Below are 16,141 nucleotides of genomic sequence, written 5' to 3' on the forward strand. Positions count from 1 at the left end.
TTAGCATTTACTATGGAAATAATCATGGAAAGATTAGCATTTACTATGGAAATAATCATGGAAAGATTAGCATTTACTATGGAAATAATCATGGAAAGATTAGCATTTACTATGGAAATAATTATGGAAAGATTAGCATTTACTATGGAAATAATTATGGAAAGATTAGCATTTACTATGGAAATAATTATGGAAAGATTAGCATTTACTATGGAAATAATTATGGAAAGATTAGCATTTACTATGGAAATAATCATGGAAAGATTAGCATTTACTATGGAAATAATTATGGAAAGATTAGCATTTACTATGGAAATAATCATGGAAAGATTAGCATTTACTATGGAAATAATTATGGAAAGATTAGCATTTACTATGGAAATAATCATGGAAAGATTAGCATTTACTATGGAAATAATCATGGAAAGATTAGCATTTACTATGGAAATAATTATGGAAAGATTAGCATTTACTATGGAAATAATTATGGAAAGATTAGCATTTACTATGGAAATAATTATGGAAAGATTAGCATTTACTATGGAAATAATTATGGAAAGATTAGCATTTACTATGGAAATAATTATGGAAAGATTAGCATTTACTATGGAAATAATTATGGAAAGATTAGCATTTACTATGGAAATAATTATGGAAAGATTAGCATTTACTATGGAAATAATTATGGAAAGATTAGCATTTACTATGGAAATAATTATGGAAAGATTAGCATTTACTATGGAAATAATTATGGAAAGATTAGCATTTACTATGGAAATAATTATGGAAAGATTAGCATTTACTATGGAAATAATTATGGAAAGATTAGCATTTACTATGGAAATAATTATGGAAAGATTAGCATTTACTATGGAAATAATTATGGAAAGATTAGCATTTACTATGGAAATAATTATGGAAAGATTAGCATTTACTATGGAAATAATTATGGAAAGATTAGCATTTACTATGGAAATAATTATGGAAAGATTAGCATTTACTATGAAAATAATTATGGAAAGATTAGCATTTACTATGGAAATAATTATGGAAAGATTAGCAACATCAGTTCTGTGATAAAGAGGCACAGATAAGTGAGCTAGTAAAGTAATAAATTGTACTTACCAAAACGATGGGCAGTAAAGTTTTCTCAAGTAAAATGCTATGAACTTGGTACCTTATAGAATCAATAATGCTAGCAGGATGGTCACCAGTTTTATCCAAAAGATCTCTAAAGTGAAACAAAATGATCAGCAGTAGTTTTTACATGAAATGAGAAAACCAATGAAGAATTTAGTCCACATTTCAAAACAAAAATTGTAAAAACAATAAAAATAGAACTTTTTTTCCCATTAATCACTGATCTAATGCTAATTAGAAAAAATATTTAAGAAAAACCCTTCAAAGTGGATCAGTGACAAAATTGGATTCTTATAAGTTGAACAAAAATTAAAGAGAAGTAGCACGAAATGAGTGGAGGGATAACTCACAAAACTTAAATGATGATAATAACAGGTCATGAAACTAAAAATAATCATACGTGATGGTGGCTGTGGTAACAACAATAGTAGTATACATGGTTGCTATGGTAATAGGTAATGGTTGCCATGGTAACAGTACTCGTGTTTGCAACAATAGTATTTGTGGTTACCATGGTAACAATAATAGTAGTATTCATGGTTGCCATAGTAACAATAGTAATATTTATGGTTGCCATAGCAACAATAGTAATATCCATGGTTGCCATGGTAAAAACAATAGCAATATTCATGGTTGCCATGGTAAAAACAATAGCAATATTCATGGTTGCCATGGTAAAAACATTTGTAGTATTCATTGTTGCCATGGTAAAAAGGATAATGTATTCATGGTTGCCATGGTAAAAGCAAAAATGTATTCATGGTTGCCATGGTAAAAGCAAAAATGTATTCATGGTTGCCATGGTAAAAGCAAAAATGTATTCATGGTTGCCATGGTAAAAGCAAAAATGTATTTATGGTTGCCATGGCAAAAACAATAATGTATTTATGGTTGCCATGGTAAAAACATTGGTAGTATTTGTGGTTTCCATGGTAAAAACATTCATAGTATTCATGGTTTCCATGGTAAAAACAGTAGTATTCGTGATTTCCATTTTAAACAAAACAGCAATATCATTCATGGTTGCCATGGTAAAAACAATCACGTATTCATGGTTGCCATGGTAAAAACAATCACGTATTCATGGTTGCCATGGTAAAAACAATCACGTATTCATGGTTGCCATGGTAAAAACAATCACGTATTCATGGTTGCCATGGTAAAAACAATCACGTATTCATGGTTGCCATGGTAAAAACAATCACGTATTCATGGTTGCCATGGTAAAAACAATCACGTATTCATGGTTGCCATGGTAAAAACAATCACGTATTCATGGTTGCCATGGTAAAAACAATCACGTATTCATGGTTGCCATGGTAAAAACAATCACGTATTCATGGTTGCCATGGTAAAAACAATCACGTATTCATGGTTGCCATGGTAAAAACAATCACGTATTCATGGTTGCCATGGTAAAAACAATCACGTATTCATGGTTGCCATGGTAAAAACAATCACGTATTCATGGTTGCCATGGTAAAAACAATCACGTATTCATGGTTGCCATGGTAAAAACAATCACGTATTCATGGTTGCCATGGTAAAAACAATCACGTATTCATGGTTGCCATGGTAAAAACAATCACGTATTCATGGTTGCCATGGTAAAAGCAATCACGTATTCATGGTTGCCATAGTAAAAGCAATCATGTATTCATGGTTGCCATGGTAAAAACAATCATGTATTCATGGTTTCCATGGTAAAAGCAATCATGTATTCATGGTTTCCATGGTAAAAGCAATCATGTATTCATGGTTGCCATGGTAAAAACAATCATGCATTCATTGTTGCCATGGTAAAAACAATCATGCATTCATGGTTGCCATGGTAAAAACAATCATGCATTCATGGTTGCCATGGTAAAAACAATCATGCATTCATGGTTGCCATGGTAAAAACAATCATGCATTCATGGTTGCCATGGTAAAAGCAATCATGCATTCATGGTTGCCATGGTAAAAACAATCATGCATTCATGGTTGCCATGGTAAAAGCAATCATGCATTCATGGTTGCCATGGTAAAAACAATCATGCATTCATGGTTGCCATGGTAAAAACAATCATGCATTCATGCTTGTCATGGTAAAAACAATCTATTCATGCTTGTCATGGTAAAAACAATCTATTCATGGTTGCCATGGTAAAAACAATCTATTCATGGTTGGCATGGTAAAAACAATCTATTCATGGTTGCCATGGTAAAAACAATCTACTCATGGTTGCCATGGTAAAAAAAATCTACTCATGGTTGCCATGTTAAAACAATCTACTCATGGTTGCCATGGTAAAAACAATCTACTCATGGTTGCCATGGTAAAAACAATCTACTCATGGTTGCCATGGTAAAACAATCTACTCATGGTTGCCATGGTAAAAACAATCTACACATGGTTGCCATGGTAAAAACAATCTATTCATGGTTGCCATAGTAAAAACAATCTACTCATGGTTTCCATGGTAAAAACAATCATGCATTCATGGTTGCCATGGTAAAAACAATCTATTCATGGTTGCCATGGTAAAAACAATCTATTCATGGTTGTCATGGTAAAAACAATCTATTCATGGTTGCCATGGTAAAAATAATCTATTCATGGTTGCCATGGTAAAAACTATCCATGGTTGCCATGGTAAAAACTATCTATTCATTGTTGCCATGGTAAAAACTATCTATTCATGGTTGCCATGGTAAAAACTATCTATTCATGGTTGCCATGGTAAAAAAATCATGCATTCATGGTTGCCATGGTAAAAAAAATCATGCATTCATGGTTGCCATGGTAAAACCAATCATGTATTCATGGTTGCCATGGTAAAAACAATCACGTATTCATGGTTGCCATGGTAAAAAAATCATGCATTCATGGTTGCCATGGTAAAAAAAATCATGCATTCATGGTTTCCATGGTAAAAACAATCATGCATTCATGGTTTCCATGGTAAAAACTATCTATTCATGGTTGCCATGGTAAAAACTATCTATTCATGGTTGCCATGGTAAAAACAATCATGTATTCAAGGTTGCCATGGTAAAAACAATCATGTATTCATGGTTGCCATGGTAAAAACAATCATGTATTCATGGTTGCCATGGTAAAAACAATCATGCATTCATGGTTGCCATGATAAAAACAATCATGCATTCATGGTTGCCATGGTAAAAGCAATCATGTATTCATGGTTGCCATGGTAAAAACAATCATGTATTCATGGTTGCCATGGTAAAAACAATCTATTCATGGTTGCCATGGTAAAAACAATCTATTCATGGTTGCCATGGTAAAAACAATCTACTCATGGTTGCCATGGTAAAAACAATCTATTCATGGTTTCCATGGTAAAAACAATCATGTATTCATGGTTTCCATGGTAAAAACAATCTATTCATGGTTGCCATGGTAAAAACAATCTACTCATGGTTGCCATGGTAAAAACAATCTACTCATGGTTGCCATGGTAAAAACAATCTACTCATGGTTGCCATGGTAAAAACAATCTACTCATGGTTGCCATGGTAAAAACAATCTACTCATGGTTGCCATGGTAAAAACAATCTACTCATGGTTGCCATGGTAAAAACAATCTACTCATGGTTGCCATGGTAAAAACAATCTACTCATGGTTGCCATGGTAAAAACAATCTACTCATGGTTGCCATGGTAAAAACAATCATGCATTCATGGTTGCCATGGTAAAAACAATCTATTCATGGTTGCCATGGTAAAAACAATCTATTCATGGTTGCCATGGTAAAAACAATCTATTCATGGTTGCCATGGTAAAAACAATCTATTCATGGTTGCCATGGTAAAAACAATCTATTCATGGTTGCCATGGTAAAAACAATCTATTCATGGTTGCCATGGTAAAACAATGTATTCGTGATTGCCATGGTAAAAACAATTATGCATTCGTGATTGTCATGATAAAAACAATAATGTATTCGTGGTTGTCATGGTAAAAACAATGTATTCATGGTTGCCATGGTAATAACAATAGTATTCATGGTTGCCATGGTAATAACAATAGTATTCTTGGTTGTCATGGTAACAACATTCATAGTAATCATGGTGTCCATGGTAAAAACATTTGTAGTATTTGTGGTTTCCATGGTAAAAACAGTAGTAATCGTGGTTTCCATAAAAAAAAAAAACAGCAATAGTATTCATGGTTGCCATGGTAAAAACAATAATGTATTCGTGGTTGCCATGGTAAAAACAATAATGTATTCGTGGTTGCCATGGTAAAAACAATACTAGTATTCTTGGTTGCCATGGTAAAAACAATAATATATTCATGGTTTCCAGGGTAAAAACAATAATGTGGTCATGGTTGCCATGGTAAAAACAATAATGTATTCGTGGTTTCCATGGTAAAAACAATAATTGTATTCATGTTTTCCAGGGTAAAAGCAATAGTACTATTTGTGGTTGTCATGGGAAAAATATCAGTAGTATAAAAATAATAGTAGTATTTGTTATTGCCATGGTAAAAATAATAACAGTATTGGTTGCCATGGTACCAACAATAATAGTAGTGTGGTTGCCATGGTAATAATAATAAAATTAGCAGTAATCATAAGGAAAGTAGGTTGTAATATTTGAAAGAATAACTGATAGAAATGAGAAACATTGCAGGAGTGAAGTTTACATCCGACTTGAAAGCCAATGCATTTCAATAGAAATATTTTCAAACAAATGTGCAATACTTTGTTATTTTTTAATTCCATAAAATAGGGCAAGATGTATAAACAGAAAGTATGCATGTAAGATTGATTTTTTTTTTTAATCAATATTACAACAGCTTAAAAACAAAAGAAACCACTATTTCAAGGCCATTACCATAAAAACACTTCAATTAATGACTTGCAGTTGGTTGTAAGGATGCTAGCTCCCTAAAAGCATTGATATAGTTTAAATGGATGATAATCTTATCAGTTTAAGAGCACTCTGTCCTGGTTTATGTGAACAAAGAAAACATGAAGCGATACTTAAAGTTTATTTGTCAGGAAAAGATTTGAAAGAAATTCTAAAGTGTATTGCTTCCTGTCAGTTTTAGCAAATAACTATTTTAAAAATTAACTATTATAACTAATACATGTACACAATTGTTTTTTAAAAGTTTGCTATGTCAGATATTATACTTACAATGGCTATTGTGTTAAGTACAATCAGTTTTTACTGTCAGTCTTCTGGAGACTGAAACCCAAAGTAGAGACATTATTAAGAAGATAATAAAAATAACTTGAGACTTCTACCCAGTCGTGGCTGATGGTAGGAAAACAATCTACCCTCCTGGATTAAATAAGTTTCAGTTTGAAATTCCATACAGATTCCAGAGCTTGACAAGAAACACGTGAAGATGGAGGTTACATCAGCCAAAACGTGATGAGAATAACATCCAAGTTGAGAGCAGTAGTTTGAATTAGCCAAATATAAAAAGTATACATTTGAAATGACATTTTGTTAAAAACTATTTCTATATTCATAAACTTATTTTAAAAAAAAAGAAAAAAAAAAAAAGAAACGTTTTATTTTCATTAAAAAGTATTTGGTCAGGAGATTTTGTTTTTTTTATAACTATACTGTTTAATCATTAAATTATCATAAAAATCCTATCAAACCAAGCTTATGAGAATTATAAAATAAATTCATTGTTTTAAGTCAATAAACCATCTTTATTTCTTCTGATAAAATATAGTGAAAACATTAATGTGAAAGGTTCAATGCTGAATTAGACATTTCAATTTTTTTTATGAACTTTAAAAAAGTGGCCTTAAAATAAGCATTTTGTTTGCAAAATAGTATACAAGCAACGGCATCAGAAATGATTGACCAGCCAAGAATCTACATAGGCTCGAATGTTTCTGATTACTAAACAAACTGGAAATGGCTGAAGCAGTCTACAATTTACAAGTCACAAAAAACAAAAAGTCTAAAAATATTCAGACAACACTAAAAGATACAACTGCAGAATCAAAATGAATTTAACTGCAGTGACAGACTCTGTTCAGTCTCACACACAACGAATCACATTCTGCCAAAAGAAAAAAAAAAAACAGCCTTATGGTAAAAGCCTAAAATTACAACACATGCAAACAAAATTGCACATTTTTGGTAAAATTATATCCTGTAACTCATTGTATTTTTACCAATAAAACATAGGAAGATGTTCTTTTTTATTCTAACTGAACAAAGGTATTGCCTGTAGAGGTACAAGGTGATTTAACGTTAAAATTAAAAATATTTTTTTTACCTTTTCAAAAAAAAAAAAAAACAAAAAAAAAAAAAAGAAAAAGTAATATTTTATTATATAAAATACTCAAGGCAAAAGATTTTCTAAAAAAAACAAAAAACAAAAAAAAAACAAATTAAATACCTAAAGTTTTCAACAAAAGGAGTTTTCAACACTGTAAATTTCTTGGGTTGAAGTGGCACTCGTCCCTGAGGTAACCCAAGTTGCTCTACAGACTGTTCCAAGTTTGGGGTGTACATCTCTCCTTCACAGAGGATCATACCTGTCTGATTTTCTACAGTCTGGAAAAAAAAGCAATTTATATGTAATATGATAATCTTTATAATAATACGCTAAGGCATTTTAGGTTCATATATATATATATATTATCACCTTTCACACACATAAAAAAAAAAAAAAAATTAGATTGTCCAATTAGGAAAGCTGGTGATTAATCTGGTGTCACTAAGGTAATAATTAAATTGTTATAATTAAAAATTAAAGAAAAGCTATGTTCATTTTAGTTAAAGGATATTTAGCTGACAATGACATTTTGTTTTAATAGTACTGGCCCCGACAGATTTATCATTTCTAAAGTTATATTATTATTATTGGCAGTAAATTATACAGATTAATGTAAAAAGCATAATAGAATTTCCAATTCTAATTTTTTTTTTTAAACTCATTTTCACCTCAAACAAGGTATAATGCCACTTGGAACGTAAGGGACTACTATTTAGGATTGTGTCTGAAAGGGGACTGAGGGGAGTTGAACAGCAAGATGTCTGTTTACATTAAACTTGTGTATGTTAGTATAGTCATGGAAGCAGGAAGGGAATCATTTTGCTTATCTTATAACAACTACATGGTTACTAACTGTATCAAATTTCTCAAAGATTTGAAGGCATATACTAATAGTTTCTAAAATCTTATATATTCAGATCTTTTGGACAGTTATAATTATGTCATGACACTAATAAAAATGAATCTAGCTCAAAAGTTGAATAAAAAATCTTGATTAAAAAAAAAAAGTGAAAATATTTAATTCATGGTCAGAATGAAGAAGCAGATATTTAGCATTTGTCTGGCCTATTTTAGATGAAAACGCTATCTGTAAATAAGAATTTCTAGATCTATCATTTGGGTTTTTTATAACTCCTAGAGAAAGAACCCCTCCCTGGTTTCATTCCACCTTATTTTTTCTCTGGATAAGCGTGACTACATAGGACCCAATTAACTACCAAGGTTCTCTCTAACAGGTTTTTGGCCTTCTTGATTTTTTTCCATTACTTTTCGATCCATTCTGTCACTTCAAATGTCCACTTGTTGTCTAAAAGGTCTCTAACCCGACGGTCTGCCCATCTATATTGATTACTCCAGTTTGTTGTTTGATCCAGGTATTTGCATTTTCTTTCACGCAGATGGATGCCGATCATAATGCATTCCAATTTTGCATTGCGTCACTTTTAGCTTTCCTATCGCTGCATTACTGAGTGCCCATGTTTCTATGTTACCATATGCCAAAAGCGATCATGTATTCACTGAACATTTTCTGTTCAGCGTTTATACTGAACTTTCTACTCTTTATGATCTCTACTTTGAAAAAGACATGATTTGCTGTTTGATTTCATCTATGATATCAGCATCACTTCTCACCCTCTTCCCTAGGTAGTAGATGTCAATTTTCTCAGCATTTTTGGTGTTCACCATGACTGGCTTTTGCGACATATTTGTTGAGCATGTCCTTTGTTTGTCATGCGTGTGCATTTTAAGACCAGCTAAATGGCTAGCATTGTGAATGACATTAAGAATCCCTTCTAGTTCTTCAAGTTTGACTTGCAACGATATCGTCAGCAAATTCTAGATGAGAAAGATATTGACCATTTATATTGATAACTCTACCTTTTCACTCAATTCTTATCAATCATTGAATCTTGCAGGCATGATCTTAAGTTTGGTGAACTGTTTTCAAATAAGATTAATAAAAACAATCTTAATACTTATCCATAACTTAAGAAAACAAAGGCAAAAAGCAGTACTGCATTCCCTTCTCCAAAAGTTCAACCCTTTTCACTGTGACCATAATGTAGTAGCATCTTTTCTCCTCTTCTGATGAGAAGCATTAGGCTTTGAAATACCATAGTATAAAGAGTTCTTACTTACCTTACATTCCTAATTGATGTATAACCTTATTGAATAAACAAATAAATTTATATGCATTAGTATATATTTTTATATTGTCGCTTTCTTATTTTATTCATACTCTATATAAGCTCTAAAGCAATTTGTTGAGCTTCGCATTATCCCGATAAGTCTCCCCTTAAAGAATCGATCTTATTCTTATAACTCCCCCATATATATATATAAATAAATAAAAAGCACTGTATGAGTTTCCTATGAACTCTGAAATAGCAAATTTTTTAAAAATTTCACACAAATGTACTTTACCTGTATGGGAAATTGTACTTTAACTGTATGGGATTATTCTTAAATAGGTTTTGTATCGGAATATCTCCAGAAGTATTGAAAAATCGGAAAAATCCAATTAAAGAAGGAACAGCTTGATTTTGACCAAAGTTAACACTGCCTATAACCTAACAAGTGCATATAAATCAATAGTAGACTCTTTGATAAGACTGGGACACATTTGAAATAAAGGTTTAAGTTTAGAGCACAACTGAACCAATGTAACTGACTTTTATATTTTAAACTTTAATTCAAGCCATTATATAAAAATAATTTAATAAAATCAATAGTAGGTTCTCTACAGTGCAATGTAGGCCGCAATGTATTGTGAACTAAGTCACTGCAGGGAGGTATGTGAAACTTTATCTAGGTGAACTATGGTGGGTCTCCGATTAGAGCAGGCAGGTAATCAATTGATTTGATTAAAAAGTTGACAATAAAAGTATTGGAAGTATGGAACTTTTGTTGATGTTCACTTAATCCTGGGCAACGTTGTAAAATTATATTGCAATAAAGATTTAATACAGAATGATTTGTTTTTATTTCTAGATGTTTATTAATATAATTAGTTTTTATTTTAATATGAATATAAATAAAAAAGATAAAAATTGTTCATCCGCATTACAAATTGATCCTATCAAATGTAAAACTTGTACCATTTATAAAGAACACTATTTTGAGGATTGTTTCTATATATAGAAAATTTGTTTAAATAAAAAAAAAAAAAAATGGACTCTACTGTTCCTGATATTCATAAATGACCTCCCCGACAAAATTGCCTCTGAGATGGATATATATGCTGATGACACCACACTCTATAACAGGCACGACAGGAAAACAAATGAACATATATCTAAAGTAATGGCAGAAACACTAGAGGATGACCTCCAATCAGTAGTGGAATGGGGACAAAAATGGATGGTCACGTTCAATGCCGCCAAGACTAAACTGGTTTCATTCAATAATTACAAGAAACCTTCTCTACCACCTATAGCAATGGCCAACGACTCTTTATCTGAGAGTACGTCTTTCAAGCTCCTTGGCCTAACGTTCACAGGAAACATGAGCTGGAACAATTACATCGAGGGCATTGCCAGGGCCGCTGTGAGGAAGGTGGGCTCTCTCTACCGTGCTAGAAAACTTCTAACATCCGAAAGTATCCTGTACCTCTATAAGGCCACCATTCGCCCATGTATGGAGTATTGCTGTCATATTTGGGCTGGTGCATCGGTTACTAGTCTCTCGCTCCTTGACAGGGTTCAAAAGAGAGTCGCAAATCTGATAGGCCCTAAACTGGCATCTAAGCTTCAGCCTCTGTCCCATCGACGAAACGTTGCATCCCTCTGCCTGTTCTACAAGTATTTTAATGGTGAATGCTCTGATGAACTGCAAGCACTTGTGCCCCCACGACGTGAACACCCTCGACAGACCCGACAAGCTGCAAAATCTCACCCCCACACTGTAGAGATCCCTAGATGTAAAAGATCTTTCTACTCCGGTAGTTTCTTCCCCAGAACCGCTAGACTTTGGAATTCCATTCCAGGTCACTGCTCCCCCAACTGTACTGACATGCATAAGTTCAAGTGCAACGTGAACCAACATCTTACTGCCCAAATCCCTACATAGTACCCCAGTAGATGTTTCCCCTGATAGTAGCCCCCTACACCAAAGTGGCAATGTGCCTTGTTTGGGGTAAAAAAAAAAAAAAAATATATATATATATATATATATATATATATATATATATATATATATATATATATTTCTCATTTGGCATTGATAGAGTTTTATAAAACTTTAAACACTGATTTTAGGAATAACCTAGAGGAAAAAAAAAGATTGGTAACGTTTCTAAACTAGATACAAGAAATAGTTATTTTTGATTTAACAAATACTTGGATCCTTGTCCAAAATTTTCTCTACAATAAAAAACAAAATAAAGAAAAGTCTGAATAAGATACGTATCCGGAAAGGAAATAAAATATCATACACCCAAAATCATGTAGATTGATAACATTTATTTTTATAAAGAAAATCATTTTTAAGAGAATGTCTTGTTTTCAATACCTCCCCTTCTCCCCTTCAACCATTATAAGAATGTTATTTTAAATCTTGCAAATTAAACTTTAATTCAAGCCGTTCCATAAAATAATCTAATCCTTCATACTGTTTTCTAGCTTGCATGAGATCATCTCTTGTAGTTTCGCTATAAAATTTGATGTTTTTATTTGAAAAACAAACACTAATTTGCATGGTTTTTGGTAAACAATATTTTCTTTCCATCACAGGTATGTACATTATACAGATTTTTCTTTTTGTTTTTTAATATAGTGGGGATTTTGGGCAAGCACCAACACGTGATATTTTTTTTTACAGAAAATAAGGAGCTAAGTAATTTGACTATTTTCTTGAGGACAAGTAAATGGTCAAATACAATAAAACAAAAAATAAAAAAAAATTAGAGAACTGACCATCAATTCTTGACACTGGACAGGAACAGCATGGCCAGGCCGTAACAAAATAATATCTCCTTTGACTATCAACACAGTTGGTAAGTCTACCAATTCGCCATCCCGATATGTCCACTGAGTGGATATACAAGGAGATTGGGGACTGTTTAAGTTGAGGTAGTCCCGGGAATTCCATATTCCATCAACCAGGTTTTCTGTAAAAATTAAATATAATTTTTTTATTATTAAATACCAAGATAAAAATACAATTACAAAATTTACAGATTTTGACCAGTTATCCTTATCTGTTGTCATTTTGTGGCACAAACATCTTGTCCTTAATCACTTTATATTAACTGAGTGATCGACTTACAATCTACAAATCATACTTTGCCTCAAGCCGTCTTGACTGAAGACACCATCGATGCATGCCTGTCCACATAAATGAAATGCAGAAAATTAAAGGTTGGAATTCTTTTCTCATAAAAATTGGCAACAATTCAATCAACGTCAGGTTTATTGAGTTGCACTTCTCATTTTACAATTATTTCATAATTGGCTAATCAAGCTTTGATCGTCTCATCAGTAAAGATCATATATAAAAGAGAGACTATGAAGCATACCTCTTTTTTTAAATTACAGATTCATTAGTCCATTTTAACATGTTTGCTCTTAGTTGCTTCCCTCCAAGACCGAGAGATTTTTCTGCCAGAATCCTCTTGTCATAACATATGACAATTAAAACAAAACTTTAAACATGATTGAAGAAACACAAATTATGCTAAATGCTCAGGTCACCCGAATTTGGCAGTTGTCCCCAAAACTTCCACTAAGTCTACACACTCATTTTAACCAATAGAACTTGCATGAAATAGTAGAGGAGTTGAATATGTCAGAAACTAGTGTCTTCACTATTTTGCATGAATATTAATCTATAAGAAAACTGTTCAAAACGTTTGCTCACAGGTGATCAGAAACAACGCGTCAACAATTCAAAGTGTGGTTTTCAACTTTTTCAACAACAAAAAAATCCAGTATATGATAATGGATGAAACATGGATACATCACTTCACTCCCAAATCAAATCAGCTGAGTGGACAGCAGTAGGTGAAAGCCATCTAAAGTAACTAAATTCAAACGTTAGCAGGGAAGATTTTGGCCTCTTTTTTTATTGAATATGCAAAGTATTTTATTTATTGATTACCTTAAAAAATAATCATTATTAGCGAATAATCCTAATAGTTGTTGTTGGGGCCCATGGCACAGTGGATGGACATGTTGAATCTCTATGGTTCTAGGTAAGCATTGTCTGAAGATAGCGGTTTCAATCCTACAAATATACGGCATAATCACGTTGACACAACGGTTCCTGCGGGATCACCAAAGTTAAGCAACGTTGAACCTGGTCAGTACTAAATGGGTGACCATTTGGGACTTTCAGGTGCTGTATGTGCTCTCCGCTTATCTCAGCATTGTTTCCAGTCGTCCTGGTTTTCTCCTTGCCACTGGACTCAAACAGTGCCGATTCAAGAGAGGTGTGGTATGGGATTGCGCAACCCTTTCCTTATAATTACACGCGCAACTGCTCCTAAGGGGTAGTCTTTGTCTTTCGAGACTGAACAGAAGCATGGGGGGATATTAGCGAATATTGCATAGCATTGTTAGTGCATTTGAACGTCACAAATGAAGAAAAGTGTTTTTTTCACTAAGACAATATACTGTATTACAAGTTGGTCAAATTACATGAATTTCACTGCAACTTACTTTCATATCCACCATTTTCCAAATCTGGCCTCCAGCAACTAATGGGTGCTTTGCAGACTAAGAAAAGAATGCTAGAGGGAAAAAGATTTGGCTCTAATGATGACATGATATCAGAAATTGGGACATAATTTGAAGTAAAGATAAATCAATCTACAAAAAAAAGAATAAAAGGAAAAAAGGCACAAAATTGTTAGAAAATAGTTGGAATCTGTCTAAAAAAAGTGGACTATGTTGGATTTTGCTTAGAAGTTGTTATTCTATCAGTTAGGCTTGAGATTTATTGAGCGATATGTTACTGTAGAGGCATCATTTTAAATAATCAAATTTTGTTCATCATTCTTTAATAGCTGAACATCCAATCAACAATTTCATTAAGAAATATTCTTGAGTAGTTTTTGCCCTTGATAAGTGGTGACTCATTGGTATAAATAAAACAACTGAAGCCTATACACTTTTATTTAAAAAAAAAAAAAAAGTACAAATATTGCCTTGAATTGAAAAAAAGACATTTTTATTTTTAATTACAAGAAATTGTGTTTTTCACTGAATTTTGTTTTGAGATCATAACAAACCATTTCATCACGAACAACACTTTCAAAAGATGAAACATGAAACCTGTTTATCTTTCAAGAGTTGTGACATCATTTTTCAAGGATATTTTTTGCATTTCCAAATCATGAGAGAATCTTCCATGGTGATTTTACTACATATTTTTCTTTCTTGTTCACTCCAAACAAGACATACTGAAGTACAAGGGGCTATTATAACTGGGATCAAATTTATAGAAGGAAACCTGGGTGAGAAATTAAAAGATTTTGTTCACCATACTTTTAATTTTCTGCATGTTGATATGGTTGGAGAGACGGGTAACAGAGAGAGAATTCCAAAGGAACACAGTCTAAAGAAAGAAGCTATTAGAATAGAAAATCTTCTAAGAGGTGTGATTTTCTCATAATCAAGTCGATCAGAGTAGTTTTGTTGAAAAGGTACAAGTGCAGTTGTTCATCGGAGCACATTCTATTGAAGTACTTGTAAAACAAGCGCAGTTATACATAATTGCATTGATGAGACTTGGACTGGAGCTTGGTAGTAGTTGCTTTTTTCACAATGTTTTGGCCAACTATTCCTCTGGCCTTTGTCAAGTGGTTAACTGCGATGGGATAGGAACGGTGAGTGTTAACTGTATCCTCAGTAATTACTGCCTTCCATAGTTGTTGTTGGGGCCCATGGCACAGTGGATAGAGGTGTTGAATCTCTATGGTTCTAAGTGAGCATCGTCTGAAGATAGCGGTTTCAATCTTATCCAAAGCCGGCCAGAGGATCAGTTGGCCAAAACGTGGTGAGACGACAACTATGGAAGGCAGTCATTTGTGAGGATACAGTTAAGAGACTCAACATTCCTATCCCATCGCGGTTAACCACCTGACGAAGGCCAGAGGAATAGTTCGCTGAAACGTTGTGAAACAATAACTATAAAGACGAGGATAACAGTCCACAAATAAATAAATATAGTATTTATTAGGTTAGAAATTTTTTTTTTTTTTTACATCCTATCCCAGAGGGAGAGGCTAGTGCTTGGTTCACTAGCTCAAATGTAGTCACTACTTGATGCATGAGTGAATAGTAGCTTTATAGATTTATAAGATACTGGCAGGTCTTAGAAGTTTTCTAGCATGGTAAAGAGAGCCTATCTTTTTTGCAGCAGACTTCAGATTCAGTTATGATCATTTAAAAAAAAAAAAAAAAAAAAAAAAAAAAAAAAAGAAAGACTCCAGGGTTGAATTTTTTAGCTGAATCCTCACCAAAAGTGCACGTAACACTGGATCTGAATGCAGCAAAGTTTTCACATTGTTTATTGATTCTTTGAGGTTTTGATGATTCACATGTATATTGTTCTTCTTTGAACTATCTATGTCCTTCAAAGAAACATTTCTTTATAACTTAATTAAAAATGGCTTATGGTGAGCATACTAACATTTATTACAACCAAATTTGATCTCAATCTGCTGCTCTAAATTATTTTTACCCATTTTTTTTTCTTTTTTTAACAAAATGGAAAAAATTAACACACAATACAAAGAA

At 32.8% G+C, this 16,141-nt stretch overlaps 1 protein-coding gene across 1 annotated transcript in view; it reads right to left on the reverse strand.

The window, feature by feature from the left end:
- Positions 1-16,141, reverse strand: part of LOC145297659 (transmembrane protein 94-like) — a 222,808-nt gene that overhangs the window by 82,826 nt on the left and 123,841 nt on the right. The window contains exons 4-6 of the mRNA XM_080143827.1: positions 12,317-12,510; positions 7,524-7,681; positions 1,126-1,231 (exon numbers count right to left, since the gene is read on the reverse strand). Coding sequence (XP_079999953.1) covers positions 1,126-1,231; positions 7,524-7,681; positions 12,317-12,510 — 458 coding nt within the window. The remainder of the gene's footprint in view (positions 1-1,125; positions 1,232-7,523; positions 7,682-12,316; positions 12,511-16,141) is intronic.

Source organism: Euprymna scolopes, chromosome 18 (genome assembly GCF_053919585.1).
Source record: "Euprymna scolopes isolate OS-2025 chromosome 18, ASM5391958v1, whole genome shotgun sequence".
Lineage (NCBI taxonomy): Eukaryota > Metazoa > Mollusca > Cephalopoda > Sepiida > Sepiolidae > Euprymna > Euprymna scolopes.